This window comes from Phycodurus eques, chromosome 16 (genome assembly GCF_024500275.1).
Source record: "Phycodurus eques isolate BA_2022a chromosome 16, UOR_Pequ_1.1, whole genome shotgun sequence".
NCBI lineage: Eukaryota > Metazoa > Chordata > Actinopteri > Syngnathiformes > Syngnathidae > Phycodurus > Phycodurus eques.
In genome coordinates, this window is record NC_084540.1 from 737566 (window position 1) to 762000 (window position 24435).

The 24435-nt window shown below is 44.3% G+C and overlaps 1 protein-coding gene across 9 annotated transcripts in view; it reads right to left on the reverse strand.

The window, feature by feature from the left end:
- Positions 1-24435, reverse strand: part of caskin1 (CASK interacting protein 1) — an 83467-nt gene that overhangs the window by 13914 nt on the left and 45118 nt on the right. For 5 of the 9 annotated variants that reach the window (XM_061699684.1, XM_061699682.1, XM_061699685.1 and 2 more), the window contains 10 exons: positions 23524-23632; positions 22131-22239; positions 20382-20476; positions 18553-18670; positions 13428-13673; positions 10329-10433; positions 9549-9667; positions 7566-7647; positions 3473-3585; positions 980-1090 (listed from right to left, as the gene is read on the reverse strand). In XM_061699684.1, the coding sequence (XP_061555668.1) occupies positions 980-1090; positions 3473-3585; positions 7566-7647; positions 9549-9667; positions 10329-10433; positions 13428-13673; positions 18553-18670; positions 20382-20476; positions 22131-22239; positions 23524-23632 (1207 nt within the window). The remainder of the gene's footprint in view (positions 1-979; positions 1091-3472; positions 3586-7565; positions 7648-9548; positions 9668-10328; positions 10434-13427; positions 13674-18552; positions 18671-20381; positions 20477-22130; positions 22240-23523; positions 23633-24435) is intronic. The other 4 variants (XM_061699683.1, XM_061699686.1, XM_061699687.1 and 1 more) reach the window with 4 other exon arrangements.

Consider the following 24435-nt stretch of genomic DNA (forward strand, 5'->3'; position numbering starts at 1 on the left):
GGGAAAACTGTGCAGGTGCTTGGAGTTCAGGAGATGATTATTGTGCGACACTCAGTTGAAAACATTTACGGCCTGCAAAATTTGGGCCGATTTCGTCACAGTGTTCTAATTTTTTGAATTTCCGAGTTCGTGGGTTTGATGAGCTGCAAGCCCAAATGATGTAAAAAGGAACAAATAAATACCGGGCCCTGAATCTATAATCTAGGAAAGGTTCACTTTTCGAGGGGAATTATGGAAATAAATAAACGTTTCCATCCATCCGTCCAGTTTCTGTGCCACTAATCCTCACGAGGGTCGCGGGCGCGCCGAGCCTATCCCAGCTATCTTCGGGCCGGGGGCGGGGTACACCCTGAACCGGTCGCCAGCCGATCGCAGGGCACATAGAAACAAACAGCCAAAGGGTCTGTATATACACTATCGATATCTCTTTTTAAACCGTGGCCAAATGCCAAATGCTTCGATCTGTTTCCCTGTGGTGCCCCACAATACCTGAGAGACATTCGACAAAGGGGCTCCAGCATTCATGGTTATTTTTGTGAAGTGGAGGTTAAACTGTTGACTCGACCGGTCTTACCGATCACTCTTTTCCTTCAAAGGCTTCCAATTACATCCCGGATACAAGACACCGCACATTTCCGACTAGAACTTAACATGGGCTTTCTCGGGTTTAGCATGCAGGAATCGGCGGGAGGCAATGTTTGTGCATCACGGGAAGAAACAAACTGTGCCCGGTGAAAAGGTGACACGAAAAGACAACCAAGTGTCAGAGAGAGATGCAGGTTAACACCGGGGTCGACACGACAAGGGTTACACCAGAGCAGGCTTGGCGAGAGGCACATTTGAGTCATTTAAATGTGTGTATTTTTTTTGCATGCATCATCGAAACCACGAGGGCAGCATAAATCAAATCTGTGCAGACTTGTCCACTTTGCAGTCCTCGGAGGAGCCCGGGACTGGCATTGGGGATCAGTTGCCTTACCTCGGGGGTCATTCGGCTAATTGCGGGCAAGTCATACCCGGCACCCAGGAAGTTGGGAGCGTAGACCTGCAGCTGAAAGTCACTCAGCCATTGGACAACTGCTTCTGAGCTCTACAGGAGAGAAAATAGGAGGGCACTGTCACTGGTTCCATGTCAGCCACTTTCTCTCTGCAGGGCCACGTCGGGGCGCTCGGCCCACAAGCTGCTCTGGCCTTATGTTGTTGCTGATCTACTAAATATAGGGAGGATTATTAGGAGCTTAGTAAACCATCACACTGAATGTTGACCGTGTGAATGAACAAGGCATTGAAACTAAATACTTTTCATATCCAATAAACATGATGAAACATTTTGACAGTGATTGCAGCCTGGGGGCAACAGCTTTCTTAAGACCTGCGTAATCCCAAATTGAATTTTCACTTCTGACAACATTTGATGTTGCACCAGGAGTTAACTGACAGAAGGACAGACAGCCTTGTCGTTCGCCTGAGTGTGTGGCTTCAGAACACAAACTACGTGTTGCCATGTACCGCCTCATTCTTCTCGAGAGTACACGCTGCTGATTGCAGAAATAGCCACGCGTTCCCACAAACACAAACACGGCTTTCCGTGATTTTTTTTTTGTTACCACTTCAAGCGCTCCACTAACTGCTACTGCTACATTTCCCTGAGTGCTATAGTGTACCGTAATATGATGAAAATAACGATAACGTTCGCAAGTGTCCCCGATGCTCTGTGACAGGTCATCCGACGCTGCATCGGCACCAGATGTGGACTACTTGAAAAGATCAACCGTATTACTCCAAGTGATTCGGAGAATAACACCAATCGGGTATTCTGGCGTTATCGTAGTGTATACCGTATGATCGAATATAACGACTTCTTGAAACCTTTTGTCGATTTACAAGTGTTTTCTGACAACCGATAGTGTAGTGTAGTTCATTTCAGTTCAGATCAGTTCCATTTTATTTGATTCAAAGCATTTGGCTCATCAAAGTTTCTTTTGTTCTATTCGTTTGAATGAAATTGAGGAATTTCGGTTTGATAGTTTGCTTTATTTTCATTTTTGCTTCGTTTAGCTCCATTCGGGCGACCGGTTAGAGCGTCAGCCTCACAGTTCCGAGGACCCGGGTTCAATCCCCGGCCCCGCCTGTGTGGAGTTTGCACGTTCTCCCCGTGCCCGCGTGGCTTTTCTCCGGGCGCTCCGCTTTCCTCCCACATCCCAAAAACATGCAGGGTAGGTTCATTGACGACTCTAAATTGCCCGTAGGCGTGAATGTGAGTGCGACTGGTTGTTTGTTTGTACGTGCCATGCGATCGGCTGGCATCCGGTTCAGGGCGTACCCCGCCTCCTGCCCGATGACTGCTGGGATAGGCTCCGGCACGCCCCGCGACCCGCGTGAGGAGAAGCGGCTCCGAAAACGGATGCATGGATGGATGGATAGCTCCATTTAATTTGGATTGGATTTTGATTTAATAGTTTAGTTCCATTTCTTTTATCATTTTTGGAAAATTTGGTTTAGTGTAGTGAAGTTGTTTCATTCCTTCATCAATTCAAGACATTCTCTACATTTGAACGGCGCAAAATGATCGACTAGAGACAAACAACACTGTCAAACCTAAATATGGGATAGAGGGAGAAAGCAAGCCAGCAGACAAGGCGAAGTTTTCAGCAATTCTTACACATTTGATGTTTCTATCCCAAAGTTCATTTCCTTGTTAAATGGTCTTTTACACCTAGGCTCGTCAAATAATTCAACACGGAATGCTGAGCGTTGCTAGATTCCTCGGGAATGTAGCTAACAGATGGTCCTAAGAACATGGCACACGCACACACTCTCCTCCACGCATTATTCAGCCATTTACAACTGCCGCATATCACCGCTACAAGAGCTAATTGGCACACCACCTCCAAATAATTACAAAACAACCAGTGACCTTCAATGTGAGCCCACGCCCGCACTTCAGCAAATGACAGTTTACTGCACATGTTCTAAACTCCCGTTTCACACCTCGTGCGGTGAGCTCATGTGCCCACGCTGCGCGCCAGGACACACAGACACACACAGCAACTCAACTCAGACTTGTGCCCCTTTCAGCGAACAATCAAAAAGACATCTCGGGAAAATATGCAGGACGTCGCGACGTCAAAACAGAAGCATTGACTAAAAGGAGTGGAGGAAAAATAAAAAATAGATCAGCGAGGATAACAGATAACGAGCAGGACGGGTTCGCTCACATGCACACACGTCGCAGGTCGGCATGCGGCAGATGCACTCACCGTGTCACGGCCGCATCCGAACACTCGCAGCACGGATGAGGCGAGCCGTGAGAGAAAGCGCTGGGACATCTTGACGTGTGTGTGTGTGTGTGTGTGTGTGTGTGTGTCAGTGTGTGAGTTGTGGCCACTTTGACTGAGGAGCTAATTGCTGTGTGTGTTTGCATGCAAAGGGAGAGAGGAGGGAATCTGCTCGGATTTGGGCATTGTCCTACCTTCCCCTCGCCTGTCGCCTCCCCCTTCCTGTTCGCCGCGGCATCATAAGGCGGCGCTTCATGGAGAGGGCAGCCCGATAGGCTCGATGTCCGAGAAGAACTGGCAGAACCTACTGGGAGAGGCGCACCATTGGGTGGGTTCAAAATATCATCCTACCATTGGAAACCAGCATCGAGCGGCAGATGATTTTTCTCGTATCGCTGATTGCCAATCAGATTCAGTGTTTGACAAGCAACCGGTCCTAGCTCAGCCTTGTCAACCAATCACAATCCCACTCTTCCCTCCCTTGGCCATCTGTCTGTAAAACAAGCCAAGATGGGAGTATTTATGTTTTGTGTTTCTGGCTGTATAGAAGACACAAAGTGACTTCTTAAAAGAGCCGAAGAATAGGATTCCTTTTTTGTAACTCTCCTCTCACTTGTTTGTTCTGTTGAACACACCTCCCTCCTTGTTGTTCTCACCACTTACATAACACTGGCCCCCCAAAAAGTATCATTTCGGAAAACCTTTTGGGAGCTTTTTGACATCCCCAAAAAGAATCGCATTCATCTCTGTTCATCGTAGCTCCTTTTTCTCGACAATCCTGGGATCATTAGAATGATTAGAAAAGGTAACACCTGTGTAGGAGTACAAATCCATTTCAAGCGTACTGCGCATTCTTTGAAAATTTGGAAGAATATGCGGGCTTACAATCCTTGCACATTGAATCATGTCATGTGATTTTAGTAGCTAAGGGCGCTTTTCTTTTTTTTGAAGGGCGGTACGTGTACTTTTGTTTCTTAATGGAAAAAAAGCCTTCGCTCTCTTCGATCGGTCAGTATCGAGTTTCTACCTGCATTTGGTATTAACCGATGAAAACAACCACGTAAATCAGTTACACGTCCAGAAAACAACCCAACCCAAGTGTGGTAGCGCCACAGCACTTAGCAACCCTGAGAGAGTTGGTCAGCCCGGGGGCCAGATCCGGCCTGCGAAAGCAAATCAAAATTGCTCCTCGTGTTCTGGTGTAATGCCATTGAGATATTTGCAATATTTATTTTATTTTTTTTTTGTTACCAATCCCACTTTGAAAAGAAATGTCATAGTTGAAAAACATGTTTTTATAGGCTTCTGATTTCAAAACTGGGCATTCGTCAATGTGTTGTGTATACTGTACGTAATTACAGTATATGAGGTCATCTTTCATTTATACGGGTTCACGGTTGTAGCGGCCCTCCGAGGGAAGTCATAACTACGATGAACAAAAATGAGTTTGACAACCCTGATCTAGAGAGACACTGAGCACTTGACTTTTTCCATATTTTGTTATGGTACAGCCTTTTCCCCAAATTGTCAACGTGAATATGAAAACAGTTTTTGGGAAATGTTTTAAGATGTATTGCAACAAAAAAACTAAGAAATCACACGTACGTAAGTATCACAGCCTTTGCTCAACGCTTTGCTGATGCAACTTTGGCAGAAACTACAGCCTCAAGTCTTTTTGAATGTGATGCCACAAGCTTCGCACACTCATTTTTGGGCAGTTTCTCCCATTCCTCTTTGCAGCAACTCACAAGCTCCATCAGGATGGATGTTGAGCGTCGGTGCGCAGCCATTTTCGGGTCTCTCTGGAATTGTTCAACCGGATCCGAGTCTTGGCTCTGGAAGGGCCGCTGATGGACTTTCAAAGAGTTGTCCTGAAGCCGCTCCTTTGCTGTGCCTCGGTGCACGTCTCCGCACAGCGCTGCGTTCATCTTTCCCAATCCTGTCTTGTCTCCCAGTTCTTGCGCCTCTGAAAAACATCCCCACGGCATGATGTCGCCACTACCATGCTTCACTGGAAGGACGGTATTGGCCAGGTGGTGAGTCGGCCTGGTTTCCTCCAAACATCCATCCATCCATGTATTCTCAACACCGCTTATCCTGTTCAGGGTCGCGGGGCGCCGGAGCCCATCCCAGCTGACTTCGGGCGAAAGGCGGACGACACCCTGAACTGGTCGCCAGTCGGTGGCGGGGCACATATAGACACGGACGACCATTCGCACTGACATTCACACCGTCGCTGAGTGGGAAGTGAACCCACGCTGCCCGCACCCAAGTCAGGCGAGTGTACCGCTACACCATCAGTGAACCTCCTCCAAACATGACACCCAGAATTCGTGCTCTAAAGTTCAGTCTTTGTCTCTTCCGACCAGAGAATTTCAGGCACCCTTGGCCAAACTACAGGCAGGCTGCTATGGCGCTTTTATAAAGGAGCAGGTCGTGTCTCGCCACTCTACTTTATAGGTATGATTGGTGGATTGCTGCAGAGATGGTTCTCCTACCGGAAGGTTCTCCTCGTTCCTCAGAGGAACGTTCGAGCTCTGACACAAGTGACCGTTGGGTTCTTGGTCACCTCCCTGACTAAAGCCCTTCCAACGAAATGGCTGTTTCGACGGGCAGCCAGCTCAAGGAAGAGTCCTGGTGGTTTGAAGACCTTCTGAAGAATATCATTTCATCATGTCCTGTAAGTTTCATGTACCGGTAAAAACAATGAAAGTGATTTTAGTTTTTTTTGTACTTTTGTTTTACTTACATGCACTGCCTTTAATCCAAATCAGAATCCGAATCAGAATCATCTTTATTTGCCAAGTATGTCCAAAAAACACACAAGGAATTTGTCTCCGGTCGTCGGAGCCGCTCTAGTACGACAACAGACGCTCAATTGACACAGAACACTTTGGAGACAGAAAGACATTGACAAAAAAAAACAAAAAAAAACAGTCACTGAGCGGTAAAGGGTTGCTAGTTATCTGGTAACGCCAGTACAATTGTGATTGTTATTTTTGGACAATTGTGCAAAAAGATGCAGAGTCCTCGAGCACTGAATGAATGACTAATATTGCAATAGTCCGGCGCAATGACCATTGTGCAAAGGGCGTCGAGACTTCAAGGAGCGTATGCGGTTTCAAGTGACGAGTAGCGCGATCTTCTGGGACAATGTCGATTGTGCAAATGTTGCAGGTACTCCTCAGTCAGTGTGCAAATGGAGCAGATGCTACTCTGGCATGAGTGGCCAGTATTGGTCAACAACAGATATGCAAATAGTGCAGCGTGGCGAGACTACTACAGCGAGTGCACGAGTCATGCATCATTGGCCCCACAGAAATGTGACAACGAACTCAAGTCCAAAAAATTGCCAGCATGTTGCAATGGAATTGTAGGTTAGCTGTTTAAGAAGTCGATGGCAAGAGGGAAGAAGCTGTCGGAATGTCTGCTAGTTTTAGTTTGCATTGTTCGGTAGCGCCTACCTGAGGGAAGGAGCCGGAAGAGGCGGTGACCGGGACGCGGAGGGTCCGAGAGGAATTTTGCACGCTCTTGTCTCAGTTCTGGCAGCGTGCAAGCCCTCAAGGGCGGCTAGGGGGGTAGCGACAATCCTTTCGGCGGTTTTGATTGTCCGTCGCAGTCGGAGTTTGTCCTTTTTTGTAGCAGCGCCGAACCAGACCGCGATGGAAGAACACAGGACCGATTCGATGACCGCTGTGTCGAACTGCCTCAGCGGCTCCCGTGGCAGGCCGTGCAACTGTTAATGAAAAAAGCTCCTTATCCTTCCCTCTCTTGGGTCTGGCGTTTCCGAACCCTTTCCATTGACAAATAATGGAGGCCACTGTGCTGAGTAGGACCTTCGAAGCAGCTCCAGTGTGAGCTGTAGAAACATCTCAGGGAAGATCAGTGAAAACAGGATGCTCCTGAATTGAATTTTGAACTTTGGCAAAGGTTATGAGTGCCAGGGCTGACGTCTTATTGATTTATTTATTTCTTATTTTCAATACATCGAAACCTTAAAAAAAAAAAAAAAAACACGTTTTTTCCCCCACGTTGTCATTATTGAACAGTTGTGTTTAGAAATTTCCGAAAGAAAAAAATGATTGAATCCCTTTTCAAATAAGGCTGTAACATAACAAAATGCTTTCTGACTGCATGACAGTTGCAGTGTTTTCCTCTTTAAAACTGCATATAAAAAGGTAAGATTGTTGGCAGCGGGTTAATCAATTCAACTTCCAGAATTCCACTGAACAACATGAGCAAAACTCCGAGCATAATGAGTGATGGCAGCTGTCTTCATGGAAATACCTGCAGGCTGGTCCACAGACTTGGACTGCTCCAGCAGATGTTCCTTGGCTTTGGCAGATTGAGACAAGACTGTGGCTAGTAGCTGTAAACATGCACACAAAAACACATACACACGCAGGTCAGGGTGGACGAGCTATTGACAGCAAATCAACTGTGAGCACGTACTGTATATACTGCTTTTGCTTTTACTGACTCTTATGTACACTGTACATACTGCACGCACGTATGTAGATAACTGACTTAGCACACGTCTAATCAATGAATTAATCAAGACAGATTAGTTGGTTCTGACCCTTAATTCTTCAGCACAATGCATATTTATAGCGAAGGTGTAATCGCCAAGTGTCCCATTACTTTTTTTCCCTGCGTCGCGTATAAACCGATGTGCTACTTTCACATGCGACGTTCCTCGTCTTCGTAATCTGTTATTCGTTATCGGTTACATTCTCATTTGCAATCGCCTCATTTGTGTCACTCTGAATTGACAAAGAAACACTTTGCATCCCCTGCTGTTCATGAATTCATCATGGTGACAGTCTGGGGCATCATTAGCATTCATTTACACTCACTCTTATTTTATCATTGGTATTTTTTTGTGGTTGTTTCAGCGAGCTCAAATACTGAGCTGAAAACAAGCAAAGAAAACAACAACACGACACTACTAAAACTTAGTTAAGAGCGGTTCAGTGCATTGTTGAAGGATAGTAATACATCTTTGCCTTTCATCAGCTTCAAGCTAAATTATGTTTCATTCATTTCAGAGAATAATCACTGACTTCCACCCTGGAGGAGCAGAAAGAGCTCATCTGCTCGCCAAACTACAGTTTGAAAGCCTCAAATAGGAACAGTTCAAACCTGGACAACGTACTCGAGTTTACGAAAAGTCCTTCAAAGTCTGACGATACGAATTCTTCAGTGAGGGCACAGGTGTCAAACTGGCGGCCCGGGGGCCAGGTCCTGCCTGCCGCATCATTTTATGCGGCCCGCGAAAGCAAATCGAAATTGCTCATTGTGTTCTGGTGTAACGCCATTGAGGTGCTTGCAAGCATTTTTTTTGTTAGCAATCCCACTTTGAAAAGAAATATAATGTTTTTATAGCTTCTGATTTCAAAACTGGTGATTCGTCAATGTGTTGTGTATACTGTACGTAATTACAGTACATGAGGTCACCTTTCATTGATATGGGTTCACAGTTGTAGTTGTTCCCTCCGAGGGAAGTCATAACTACGATGTGGCCCGTGACAAAAATGAGTTGGACACCGCTGAGTTAGAGCCTTGTGAATATTGTGGGCTAAAACAATGAGCTTAAAGTGGGCTAAATGGAGCTTAAAATCATATGCACACAAAAAAAAAAAAATCCCTCCTCTTTTTTTGACTGGACTTTGTTAAGTTCACATATATACTGTAGTTCTATTTCGTCCACCACCAACCATATACTGCAGGTATATTTGTTGACCTTGGTTTCATCATCCAAAGAATCAGATTGCAGGACACAAGGGGCTTTTCTTAAAAAGTGTTCTCGGTTGTCTAAAGTATGATTGCTAAAATATTCAAGGTTTGTCAGAAAAGTTCCAGGGATGGTGTCACAAAATATGTCTTCCTGCAAAGTAATCCCGCCGGAGTCACTTTCCCAGCGTTCTCTGCCAAGCCCACATGCACTTCTCCCAGGATCCTCCGCAGCTCCATCGTCCGGCCCTTCTTGATGAGAGTGGGAAGAGAAACAAAATCAGACGGAGCCAGGTCGGGTGAGCGGGGAGGCCGATGTTCATCTGTCAGACGTGTCGTCACGGTGACGCAGCTACGAGTCGTCCCGCCGCAAATCTCGCCTCTTCTCGCGCGCCGAACTAAGCAAACACCGCAGGAACTCGAGACATGCCGGTTGAGCACGCGTCCCACACTGAAGATCGGGTTTCAAAAATAGCTTCTGCGACAGCAGTCTCGGTACTGTTCCGTCACATAGAAAGAACTGAATACGTCTCGTACCTTCACCCCTTCGGCCTGTGCATGGAGGATGTGTGCAGCACTTCCAGCACTCTGACCACTGCCTGATGACCTCACACTGGTCGCACTGCCAGAACTCCCTAAACTGCTGCGGTCTCCACCTGCAACACACCCGCACACACAACACACACACACGGACAGATATTCATTCATAATATGCATGCAACCGACCAAAGCAATGTTATTACACGTAAATGCGTGCATGCATGCAAGACAAAAATGAATGCATTCACACATACGCACGCACGCACGCACGCACGCACGCACACTGAGTCGTTTGGCTGATATCCAAGACAAAGTGCTAATTGGTGACTCTCCTTTGAAATGCACTGGGCAGCATGAGATGGGATAGATTGGATGAACTCGAGTGAATAAGACACACTTCTTATTGAACGCACAACACACGCACAAACAGACACACGTTACACTGCACTCTCATTTCTGTTCTAGTCGTCTCACTCTCGAGACCTCCGCACACGCACGCAAACCACACACCAAAGCGCACAGCTGCAGTCCGAAACATAAAGGTCACCGAGTTTGGCTAAGATTAAGATGGAAGGAAAGCGGGACGTGACTTGTCGCAGGTCAAAGAGTATCTGATGACCTTTCGATAGCGCAATCAGTTTTGATCGTGACCGGACCGAGTCTTCCCTTGAGGAAATTTTCCCCACAAGCCATCATTTTCGAACGGACGCCAGATACTGTTTGATGCCTGGTTTAGAGTTTAGGATTTGAGGGCTCAGCGCAGTGCGGCTCCGTTACCTGCCGCAGGCTTGCGCAGTACCCAGATCTCTTCATTGGAGCCTCCGTGGGGCCCGCAGGACGTTGTGGGGGAGCTGTGAGGACTTGCCTCTGAGCCACGACAACCTTCAACACAGGACACCACCATTAGCTGCTAACTGGGCCTAAATTAGCCCGGAGAGCGTCGCTCTGTTTGCTGCTATTCCGAGAAGACTTTCAAGTCAGTAGCACGATATCGTTTTGTTTGAGGGAACGTTTCATTTAGTCGTCGTCAATTTCTTATATCCAGCTCCATATGGAACAACATAGGCCATAATGTGTGGACTTTCTGCCCGTAGAGCAAATATCAAATATCCTTTCAGCTTCGTTAAGGACTCCACTGAAACTTGAATATGAAGACCTTTTGAAGGTTTATTCAAGCTTTTATTGGTAATTGCGAGCTGCTGCCGGGCAGGTTACTGGGAATTTCTGGAGCAGAACATCAAAACGGGCCGGACCAGTGTCAGGAAAAGGGCAATGGCCGTCTACCTTTGGTTAGGTTTGTTTCATTCATTCATTCATTCATTCATCTTCCGTCCCGCTTGTCCTCACGCGGGTCGCGGGCGTGCTGGAGCCAAGCGAGAGGCGGCGTACGCCCTGAACCGGTCGCCGGCCAATCGCCGGGCACATGCAAACAAACTACCATTTGCACTCACATTCATACCTACGGGCAATTTAGAGTCTTCCGACAAGAGTTACAAAAAAACGACAATCGGATTTATAACCAATATTTTACATGACAAAGCTTTTGGGGTCATACTGTCAAACTTGAATATATTTTTTTAGTATCACTTTGCCAATCAAGGAAGCGTATTTGGCGACATAAAGTCTAATCAAAACGGACACCACAAGCTAAGATCGATCAGCCAAAAAAGCCAACGATGCCTATTTAAAGTCATGAAAGAACATCTACGACACTGCAATGTCTTTATTCGATATAAAATGATTATTTCGGAAAGTTTACGAAAGCAATATGGTTTGCATTGTAATGCAACTTTGTATTTTAAACGGTGCGTTTAATGCTGTTTTCTTTAACTATTGCAAATGTATTTCTCAGTTTATACTTACGAAGAATAAAACAGAATGGAAATTATTTGCCTTTAAACAAAATCAAACACAAGCTCTATTATGGTCCCCCCCCCCCAGCTTTAACTTTGAATTGAGTTTCTGTGCTCTTAATATTTTGAGAAGGAGACTCTGTTGCACACTTCCACTCTCAGATACACACTCACACAGAAACACAGAAAAAAATACAGAATATAGATATATGAAAACACGTATAGAACCACTGTACATTCAAAATCAATCAAATGACTTTGTGTGTATATACATGTATGTCATAATGTACATACACATACATATATAATACAGGCATCGATTTGTGATTATGTATGCAGGACTTTTCAGAATGAGGCTGCTGTAAGTGCATTTGGAGAGTGTCATAAACCATTATAAGCATCTTAATAGTTTATAAATGGTTTAAATGTGTGACCGGACAGTGCCCCAGAGAAACACACAAGTTCTTTTCCCTTCATCAAATCACACGGCTCCTTCTCGTGGCCATTTTGGATCCGTCCAAGCGGTCCATCGAAGGACCTCAATGACGAATGGATTCGATGTGTGCAGTAAAGTACGTTTTTGGCAAGTTTAATTAGACTGACCATATGAGTGTGTGTCCTGAAGGAATCCAAATGATCTTCTTAATTAAGCCGAAAAACCTTTAGGCCAGCAAACACCTTCCTCACAAAACCTTTTGGGTGACATTTGTCAATCCTTAATTCTTGAGTCTGTTGCGTAAAAACCTTGCAAATATTCGTGTGTACATTGTCACGGCTGACTGTTTTGCCGCTCAAATTTTGTAGTTTCACCTACTTTGTGGCTTCCGTTTTTTTCGCTTCTGTGTTGCAATGAGCAGTTATATTTCTTTTAAGAGTCAATTGACTTTTTGCACAAATTTGATGGAATAATAAGTCTAACACTTGTGTCAAGTGAAATGTTCTGTTATTGTTTTCCATTATAAAAACACAAAGTTGAGTTGGTAAACAAAAAATTGGAGTCACAACAAAAGGACACAAATTCAGCATATTTTTTTTTTCCTGAAACCTTTCAGAAGCTAAGTACTGCTGATAATTTATTTTGATCAGAAAAGGACACCACCCATTGTTGCTACACACTGTATTTACCAGAAACATAATTGAACAAAACATGATCCACATCAAACTGAGCCGGTGGATGGAAAATTACGAATCCATCCATTTTCTTTAGCGCTTATAATCCAGTATTTTAAATTCATTTTAGGAATAGACAGCGTGTCTATTGAAAGGCGTGACATCTCTGTTGAACCACACGCAAGGATAGAACAATGCTGACAACAATAGTTGGCACAACAATAATACTGTGGACAATTAACACAGTAATTCAAAAAGTTTGCATGTGTCCGTGTGTTCGCGCGCGGGCATCTGCGAGGGTTTTCCTAGTGGTTAACAAAACAGAAACCTCTTAAACTACTTAATAAATAATACAAGAAATCAAATTATAAAGCAACTCGGGTAAACACAAGTGTGCTGTAAAACGGTGTGCTGTGATTCCATTTATATATTGACTTTACCTTCGATAAACTAAAGATAACCTTTTAAAAGAATTTTTCCTGCATTTTAATTGTAGTGTGTTCGTGTACAGTAGCTACAATAGTATTTGCGGTCATAATAATGTTGATGATGATCATAATAATAATGGATTTTGTAGTTGACTACATTAGGACCAGGGAATTTGCTTCTATAATTAGTCTTGTCAAGTAATGATGTAAGTCTCAATAATGGAAAATGACAACAGCATCAACAGAAAAACAAAAGTAAGTCAGTATGAATAACATAACTTACATAAATAATGACCCATAACAGAAAACTTTAAAGGATGCCTTCGTTCTAAGAGGTGATTCAATCGCCGATTACAATCTTTCATAGTCAATTAGCTTTTTATGTTAGTAATAAATGAATGAGCACAAATTAGAACGCATCCCTTGAAGTTTTAATAATAATAATAATAATAATAATAGTAATAATAGTTAAAAGGGGGGTGTACCTGGGGCAGTGGGGGTGTCTCCCTGTGGGGTTGTCACGGGCGACCTGTTATAGCCAAAGGAAGTGAAAAGTGGAAGCAGTGGCTGATGGGAATGTGGTGGAGGAGGAGGCGGTGGAGGCAGGATATGGATCTGATGGAACGTGGTGTCGTTGCCGTTGACTACCACGTTGGCAGGGGCAACCATCGCCGGGGCGACCAGCGGTATCTTTTGAAACTGTTGAGTGCAAATGACTGTGCTGGCCAAACCTAGATACACGCACCGTGACGACACACACACACAACCAGCCAACAGTGAACCACCGCCACGAAACAAACGACAAAAAAAGAGACAAAAGAAACATAAGAAAAGGGGGAAAAGAACAAATTATAAACAAAGAAGGCTAAAGTTACAACTCAAACAATGAGAGGGAGGCCATGAAGCCATGTGATGCTTGATTGGGAGGGGGACAAACAAATGTAATGAAGTGGCCACGAAAGTGAAAATGATACGCACAAAGTGATCATCGGGAGCAACTTTTGAATGTGTGCTCTTCGTAACCCTGTGAATCATTTGGCCCAACTAAGCAAAACAGAGAATTAGCTGAAAATATGCAGCGCTTTGGCCTTCTCTTTCTGCTTCATAAAAAACGAGCCTTACGTTAGCTCATAGCTCATAGCTGTGTATTTTTCAACTGGACTGCGACGAGACAAACACATGACTTACGGTGGGTCCGGAAAGTTTTCAGACCCCCTTAAATATTTCCCTGTTGGTTATACTTGCAGCCATTTGTTCAAATCATTGAATGATTACTGTACGCACAGCACCCCGTACGTACGGGGGGGGGGACGTCATCGTTGAAGTCCGTTTCGTTGCTGTCAATACGGGGTGCTGTGTGTACACTAATGAGGAAAAAAAGGAACTTCAATGATTTGCGCAAATGGCTGCAATATAACCAACAGGGAAATATTTAAGGGGGTCTGAATACTTTCCGTACCCACTGTACATGACCCTTCATTACATAGCGCACCGTCATCCTCGGATACTGTACATTAGCGACTGTACAGAATTTGATTTCTTTTTACTCCTTCATTCCAATGACGTCAGGACGTTATGTAAAACATGAAAAAAAACAGAATATCATTTGCCCATCCTTTCAACCATGAGTCAATTGAATACATTCGAGACAGGATACTTAATGTTCAAACTGAATTTTGTTGTTGTTGAAAATATTCACTCCTTTTGAATTTGATGCCTGCAACACGCTCCCTGCACATTCTTCACTAAGAACCACTTTCACAGATGTTGTCTTTTGCACTTTGCGATGAGGTCGGGCCCGGAGAAGTCGGCGGCGTTTCTGGGTGTTGTTGATATATGGCTTTCGCTTTGCATGGTAGCTTTAACTTGACAATGGTTTTCTGGAGTGTTCCTGACCCCACATGGCAATATCCCGTATACACGGATGGCGGTTTCTAACGCAGAGCCGCCTGAGGGACCGAAGGTCACGGGGCATTCAAATTTGGCTTTCGGCCTTGTGGCTTACGTCCAGAGATTCCTCCAGATTCTCTCAATCTTTTAATGAGATTATTGACCGTAGATCAGGGGTGTCAAACACATTTTTGCTGCGGGCCACATCCTAGTTACGGTTTCCCTCGGCGGACCGGCATGAGCGCGACCACACATACAGTAAATGTACAACTGCCTCATGTTATTACGTATACACAAAAACAATAACTCTATTTGAAAACCAGAAGCCAGTAAAAAGTTGTGAATTCAGTTTATTTCGAAATGGCGATCGCTAACAAAAATGTTTGCAATCAACGTTAAGATTTGCAATGTTGCTATTTTAGCAAGACACATGAAGTCGACGCACTTTCGCGGGCCACGTAAATTGATGTGGCGGGCCGCATGTGGCCCCCGGGCCTTGAGTTTGACACCTGTGCCGTAGCTGATGAAATCCCCAAACTGTACGTTGAGAAATGTTGTGAAACCGTTGGACTGGATTTGCTCAGACAGTTGCTGACAAAGCGGCGAACCACGCAGCATCCTTGTTCGGGAACAACTGAGCCTTCCGGGGACGCTGCGATCACGACACTCACCTGTTTCCAATCAACCTGTTCACCTGTAGAATGTGTCAAACAGGTGTTGTTTTTTTGGGAGCAGTCTTTTGTCGCCCGTGTCGCAGCTTTTTTGGAATGTGTTACGGCGTCAAATTGAAAAAGGATAACAAATACTCGCAAAAAACAAAACACTCCCACTCAAACATTGACAGTTTGAACATTCAATAGCTTGTCCTCGGAGTGTATTCAAGTAGGTTGAAAAGGACTTGCAAATCATTATTATTCTGTTTTGATTTTTTGGGAACAACGTTCCAACTTCAATGGAATTTGGGGTTTGCAGTATTAGTATATTAAATATACTGTCATACATATCATAGATGTAGTAATCTATCATAGATGACAAACTGACAATTATGAGCGATGGCTTATTGCTTACCCATACAACGAAACTTTGCTTTTTTTTTTTTGACATATTTTTGCTTTCTCATTTGTAAATGTACGCATCACGCATTTCCTTCTGGAGCCCATCCTACGTTATTCGCTGCAAAACCTATTTGCTGTTTTTGTGGTCCGGCTAATGTGGCTAACAATGCGGTATTGCTTTAGCTTCATCTGGCGGCATCTCAGTGCCAAGGAATTATGTCGAAGTGTGCCGAGGGGCTTCGTTAAGACAAAAGTAGTCCAGGGGAAGGGTTCGGTCCCTTCACTGTACACGTCGCAGGTCATACCACCTAGTTAATTCCTTAGTCAAACAATGATTGGACTTGACCCCGTATATCCTCCTGAATATTAAATGACATGATGGATTTCCGCGCTTTGATTGTGGGAACAGTGTGGGGAATGTCTACTTTCTGTTCGAGCTCGAATGTGCCCCAGAGAACGTCGCAAAGGTCATGAATGCGGAAAATTGAGAGCCCTGACCTCCACTCTATCAAAAATTTGGGGATGAACTAGAACAGATTGTAACCTCTGTCATCACAAAACCCTTCTGGATGAACGGACAAAAGAATCAATCATCTTCCATTCATGCATCCGGTATGGGTGTATAGCGAGATGCACCGATAGTGTGTGTTCAGAATTACACGAATGGACACGCTATAATATAATCAAAATTCTTTTGCCAATGTCCAAGTGATGTTGGACTTGACTACGTGGGTTGAAAAATCTGACAGGGAGCATCCTTCTACATGATTAATGACACTGGTCAAAGAGTGAGTGAGGGCAGATGGAAGGAAAAAGAATGACCAAATGGATGGAAAACACATGAGCTAATAAGTACGACCTCCTGTTAGAACAGTGGCACTCCCTTAGCAAATGTTCCTTAGTCATTAACCAGTTAGCGGCACGTAGATGAGGTTCTGTAGTAGATGATCGGTACACGAGTTAGAAAGCATCACAGGTGAAAATGAGGATGACGAGAGGAGACCATTAGGATGTGGCAGACGGAATGCGAGACATCCGAGATGAAGAAGACCGTCACACACGCACACACACACACACACACACACACACACATATTGACTGGGACAAGTGGAAACAAAACTCAACAAACAGAACTTCCATATTGACAGGTAAACGCCAATACACATTTAAAAACTGACACCAGCTTTTGTGTGTGCAGTGAAATGATGGGATGGATCGGAGCTCAAATGTGCTACTGTATGTCTACCCTGGTCAACCTACCTGTTATTGTACTTCAGATTTTCTGGATACCAGAGACCTCGGCAGATAATTTATACCCCATTATAGGGCATTAAAACTGGATTTACACTGCAGGTCCAAGTCCTCAAGTCCAAGATTCGTATTCGTAAGTGTCTATTCAGTCTAAATCGATTTACACGTACATTTCAAGTGACACCTATTCGATATGACATTAAACAAAACATCACAGATCGTAAATTCTTAAAAAATAACTCCACCAGTGTGAAGACCTGGGCAATAACAACACAGAAGCAAACAAAATTCATCAATGAAAGAAATATTCAACATTCCATACCGTTTAGTACATTCACCATTACGCCACTGGCAACCATAATCTTAACAAGTTTGTGTGTAATTCATCATTATATATTACAGTAATTATTATTTTGACGATGTAAAGATTGGATTGACGCCTTACGCCCATCCTGTCCATTTATGTTGCGCTTGCATTGGCAGGTACTCGACACGCGGGTTTTTATCCACATTTGCAAGAGGCGTGATTCCGATCTGATATGAGAAACTCTGAATTGTGTCACTTCAACCATGCAGTGTAAATGCAGCCTAAAGGAATTGTTTTGCAATTTTGACTTTTATAAAACATACCAATTGTCATAGTATGAAATTGCAGGAATTAACCATACGACGGACGATATCATCATCCATCCATCCATCCATCCATCCATTATCCGAGCCGCTTCTCCTCACGCGGGAGCCTATCTCAGCTATCTTCGGGCGAGAGGCGGGGTACACCCTGAAGTGGCCGCCAGCCAATCGCAGGGCACATAGAAACCAACAACCATTCGCGCACGCATTCACACCTACGGGCAATTTAGAGTCGTCAATCGACCTAGCGTGCATGTGCTTGGGATGTGGGAGGAAACCGGAGTGCCCGGAGGAAAGATCTAATCATAATCGTAATCATAATCATAATCGTAATCGTATTATCTGCAGGAATATCACCGGATCGTTCCTTGTGCTGGCTATTTTCGCTTTGCTTCTTTCAAGCTGCTGTTAATCAGGTGTGTTAAGAGTCAGCCAGTGAGGTGAACGAAAGGAGTAAGCTGATAACTTGCAGTTAACTTTCCTCGTCAAGCGGTAAAAGAGCGAAATATTCCATCTGTAACGTCGAACCGGTTGGTTGGGCTTCAGGCTGAATGCGAGAGAAGATTTGAAATTCTCATTTGTTTGCATTTACTTGACATTTATGCTTTCAACTCATCACCTTAACACACATTCATGATTTTCTTTGACAGATTTCAATTCAGTTGGTTATTTTTGGTCATGATCATTTCATCTCGCGCGCACACACTTAACCGAAACCATGCAAGCCCATTTACAAGTGCGCGCGCACACACGCACGCACGCACACACACACACACAGACACACCTGTTCGTTTGCTGATGACCTCCACCATGGTGGAGGGGAAGTAGCCCACCCTATCATTTCCTGTTCGGTTGTCATGGATACAACCTTTCCACCGTCCATCAGGGTGCTGCTCCAACACCTGTCAGAAAACAATGTTGGCGCACAAGAGGACACATTCTTGTTGTATTTATTGAATGTATTTTTATGAATACGTGTATATATGTTTGTATTATATACTGGTAACTCCACATTTTAAAATACTTCATTTTGCCGATTGTAATTGTTTTCTCTCCATTTTCTCACGCTTGTTCTTTAATGTATGCAAATTTAGGGACGACTACGGACGAGATGGCAGGGCCGCTCATTCTTTTCACGACACCCGCGAGACGAAATGGTGAAGATTTCAATTTTGGGGCTCATCCCCATTTTGCCGTATTGTGGCCGAATGACCATTTCCCTGGGAGATGGATGGGTTGTAGCGGTCACCTTAACACCCATGCAAGGACACGAGAATTTGATTGTTTTCCGTCCCACAAGATTTCATGGTGTAATCAGCGGACACAATTTCTGGGTAGCTCAAGAATTCTGGTAGCAAATTCCGGTGCCCATATCGAATTTTAAGTAAAAGTTCATGCTCAACCATATCCAATCTCCCATATCCATTTGTTGTAAAAATTCATATGACAATTTTGACAAAAAAATACAATAAATAGTGTGCAGAATTTAGAAGTATTTCAGAATTGGGAGTTACTTTTAAATCACCCTGTATAAATCATGTATTACTGTACAGCATACGGTAGTCCGATTTTTCTAGAAGGCTTCCAAATCTTAGAGAGCAGTCCTTCAAATGTAAACAGCTGAATGCGAGTGTTTAAAGATTTTGTAAAAGCAGAAAAGCCAATGTGTTCTTTCAGACCCTAAGGGAGGAAAACAGGCACTGCTTGGTTTCCCAAACTGTCATAAATATTCATGAATAGCGTGAAGACTACGATGGAGGCGGTAAATGTGTTTCTCTCAGCGTTCGTAGTAAATGAGAAATGCTGCATGAGCTCATTCTGCGTATTAATCAACACAAAACAGGGTGCTCATTCTCAAAACAAACTGCTGTGACATAAGCGTCTCGACGCATTCAATGGGACTTGATATGTTGAATTCGAGCCGGCACGGCGGTTGAATGGCTAGCACATCTGCCTCACAGTTCTGGGGACCGGGGTTCAAATCCTGTGTGTGGAGTTTGCATGTCGTCCCCGTGCCTGCGTGGGTTTTCTCCGGGCACTCCGCTTTCCTCCCCCATCCCAAAAACACGCACGCTAGGTTGATTGAAGACTCTAAATTGAATGTGAGTGCCAACGGTTGTCTGTTGTTGTGCCCTGCGAATGGCTGGCGACCGGTTCAGGGTGTAACCCCGCCTCCCGCCCGAAGATAGCTGGGATAGGCTCCAGCAACCCGCCATCAATGACGTCATTGATCGGATCGGCGAATTATGACATTAAAGCCGATCGGCATAAAATGCGAAATATCGGCCGATACCGATCAGCCCGATCAGATTTGTGGAAAGTCTAGTGAATTCTGATGAAAACTTGAGCTAAGATGAAATATGACATTCACTTTACATGTCCTAAATGAAACTCAAAGGCTATGTTTGATCTACCAGATCCAATCTCTGCCACTTATGTTCATCCTTGGCATAGTCCAAGCATTAAATATGTCATATAAAACCTCAAAGTAGGTGCTTAATTACTGCCATAGCCCAGTCTAATTTTTCTGGTCTTCAACGGGGTAGTGCAGGGCTTAATTTGGCCTGTGGTCAGAATGTAAGTGTGTATTTGTACTGCAGGCGGGCATTGTACCGTAATGACATCCCCTGCTTTGATGTTGAGGCTGGTTAAGTCATAATTGTTGCAGTAATCTTTCAAAGCCCGAACCTGAAGAGCAGCTGACGCATCTGTGCAACAGAAAAACAGTTGCTTGTTTTAAAAAAAAAGATATATATGTTTCACAACAACAACATCCAAAGCAGCAAACAAACTGCTAGAAATGTCACCTTGATCCTCACGGGGCAGTAGTGAGGGAAGAAGGTCGACGACCACGCCGGTGATCGTCGTCCAATAGACCTTTTCATAATGTGTGTAAAAAATGATTGACTATCGCAGACTTGAACTGAAAATGATGACAAATATGTGGTGTGTTTGGGGTTGTGCTACCACATATACCCAAAAACTTTGTATTTGTATTTTTTTGTATTGACAAAAACAAAATGTCCTAAATAGTTGTACGGAGCGTAGCCACTTCCAAAAGCACAGACTGAGAACCAATCCACAGGTAGGTGTAACATGTTTGGTTGCGTTGTCTTTGTAAAACACCATGGCTAGCCCGCGAGCTAACATTAGCGCTGCAGCACGCTATCCATTTCACCGTCAAAATAGCATGCTTATGCCATTAATCAGAGCAACGGAAAAGTAATTAGCCAGTCCGTAACTCATCATGTTAACTATATCAGAGTTTCCACAATGTCTATTTGGAATCCACTTACCTTGTTGAAATGTAAATTGCGGCAAGCGCTCTGTCTCCCTTGGAAGCAATTTACTTCATGAAACATCTTTTCGATTGATTCGTGAACACATTCAAACTACGGCGGTAGAGAAGAAGGCTAACAATCATTTATCCAGTTTTCTCCATCGCTCTGCCTTAGGTCAGACGACGTACGCGTTTGTTCGTTACTGGTGTCATCAGCGATCGCTTGAGCTTTGTCATCGTATGTGCGATGTCTTGATTAAATGAAAAGCATGTACAGTAAGTACAGCGGAACGGCCCACGGCGCCGACTCCAGTCAGGAGTTGCCACAGCAAGTCACTTTCATGCTTTTGCTCGTCAACAGTTTTTACATGGGATGCCCTTCATAATGCAGGCCACACATAACCGTCTGCATAAACGGCCGCAGTACCATGCATGACACTACCAATGGGGAAAAGTACACCACTTAAAGGAGACATATTGGGCATTTTTTGGGCTGACCTTTTGTGGGGGCGGAGCTCTTTCTTACCTTTTGGCTTTGACACAGCGCATAAATGCTTTCGTACTACGTTTATGGCCATTGTTCATTGTCAAGTCCATCCGCTGCTGGAAAGTGGCTCTGGATCTTCGCCCAAGCTAGCTTTCAAGTCATGGCTGGATAAACTCGGTGTGTCGGTGGGAGGGGGTTATTTGATAAATTAGTTCTGAAGTTCAGAAAGGTTTGCTTACAGTTACATTTCATAGAAACGCAGATAACGAACAATTTCCAATACCCACTTGATGTGTGGGCAGGATCTCCAGACCCATCCACTTCCATACAAACAAACAAAAAGTCGATTTTCCACAATATGTCCCCTTAAAATCGGTCATCAAACAAGCGTCACGCATGATGTCACACAAGGTGTCAGCATGACATCATAAAATGCCGGCATAACTCTGGTAACCTCAGTAGCTGTTATTGATCTATTATTTGTATGATTATTAGTAATATTCTTGAGACCTCAATTCAGCGATTACCTTGAAACCGCTAGGCTTCCAGAGAAGCTAAGAGTTAAGTCATCCATCCATCCATCCATCCATCCTACCGCGTAGTAGCTGCTTGATCTCTTTGCTTGCTTGAGTTGCAGTGAACTGATACACAATGTCCAGCGCAGTCTGGCTGTAGGTGTTTCTCACTGTGGCGTTGATACCACTCTGCGCAGAGAATAATGACAAAGAGAAAACAATTGTCACGAATTAAAATCTGAGACACATTATCCATTTTAGCGCATCGCTCAAAGTTAATTACATTTCCATGCATCCATCCACTCGCTGCTTATCTTTCCACTGGAGATCAACACAAGCGGTTATTTCCAAACCATTAAGCGGCCTGCCATATTTCAACTCACCGGGCTGTGATCTTTAACTAGGATGACTTAACAAGACAGTCAACGACAAAGAGCAATACCACATTCACATAACACTTTCGCTCAGATGAATGACTACAGCCTCGAGATACCCCAGGAGGACAAAGAAGCATAACATAGCATAACAACGTGAATGGAGAAGGTAGTTTTCCTGCCGGAACATACTCCTCTTTTCCATGAGATGGGTGGCATTTGAATGTCACCAGCATAAATGCGTCATTCGCATAATCTCTCTCTATCGCTGCGTGAAGCGTGCGCTACGCAGCTGAGCACTTTTACTGGGCCTCACTTTTATCACAACGGGATGACGAGATTTCACAAACCCTTTCATGAAGAGACTATAATATCCCAAAGTCCACTCGTTCCACACCGCAAAGAGCAATCGGTCTATGATGACACAATGTCTTCTCACCGGTCGTTTAGCTCCTCAAGTGCACTACGAGCCTTCCAAAAAAAGCTACGTTTAACCTGGGTTGTTGAACTCTGGAGAGTGTGCGTGTAACGTGTGCATGTATACTCCCGGTGGATTTTTACAAATCAAACCATCCGCCCATCCATTTTCTGTACCGCTTATCCTCACTAGGGTCGCGGGCGTGCTGGAGCCTATCAAATCATCTGTAAGCAATTGATTTTGAGGCTAATGCTGTAAAAAGAGTTTGAAATAATATTTATCTGTTTGAGGATCATATATTAAAACTATTAATAGAGACAAATATTTTTAAAAAAATGTACGGGGCGTCGGTTAGTCACGGATCTCAGCTGCGGCCTTCCTGTGTGGACTTTTCATGTTCTCTCCATGGCTGCATGAGTTTTCCCCGGGTACTCTGGCTTGCTCCCAAATTCCCCAAATATTCAGGTTGGGTTCATTAAAAACTTTCAATTGTCCAAAACAAACCGATGGATTTCTGTCTATATGTGCCCTGCGATCGGATGGCGACCGGTCCAGGGCGTAACCCACGTCTCACCGGGAAGTTATCGGAGACAACCCAGCTCACCTGAAACCCTGACAAGGACAAGCGCTACAACTCAGACGTTACTACTTGGAAGAGTTCAAAAATAAAGTCCCACTTACTTCCAGCAGGAGTCTCACTGCCTCAGTCTTGCCGCACAGGGCGGCCTCGTGCAGGGCAGTCCCGGCTTTGGTCTGTCGGTTAATGTCTATTCCCGACTGGATCAACAGTCTGCGCACGGAGCCGAGACGGAGCCAAAAGGAGTGGGAAGAGCAAGGGACAATATGTGGATATGAGGTTTCGAGATGGTGACAAGAACCTGAGAGGCATCACAGATTGAGACTGATAATAAGCTGAGCGTGAATAGCACGCATGAAAAGACTGAAACCAAGAATGAAATCAATCAGTTATAATCTTCTGCCCTTTCATATTTTCTTACGCTTGTTCCAAGTGAAAATGGAAAAGGATAAACAAAGGACTGGCCTGCTCAACATTTTGTATTTGATTTGGTCATTTTTGGCATGACAACCACATAGCTGAGCAGTTGTCGAGGAACCTCCCTCCGCAGATGTGCAGTCTGAAATGTAGAATCACTCCTGCCTCCTAACCATCAGATTCATAACATAGCGTAACAGCATAACACAGAGCAAAAAGTGATTAGATTACATTGAAAAAAACTCCAAATATTACCGAGATCACAATCATTCCAAGTGCAATTTCCAAATTGAAATACAGAAGCTGCTATGCATTTATTGAGCTATTTTGTTGATTAGATGCCCGATGCAGCCTGCTATCATCATCACCACCACAAACAAGGTAACGTGCCTATTTGATGCACACTCCGGTAAAAAACACGCTGTAACATCATCGCTCCTATCATCTACATGTTTGTGCGCGTGTCTGCTGCAGACTGCTGGCCATCCTTAATGATAACGGCCGTCATTTATCTGTGTCACGTCGAGAGACCTCTGTTCCATCAGCTATGACGGAATTTTTACTCTCGTGGTTTTATCGGCGGTTCGAAAGTCTGCCTC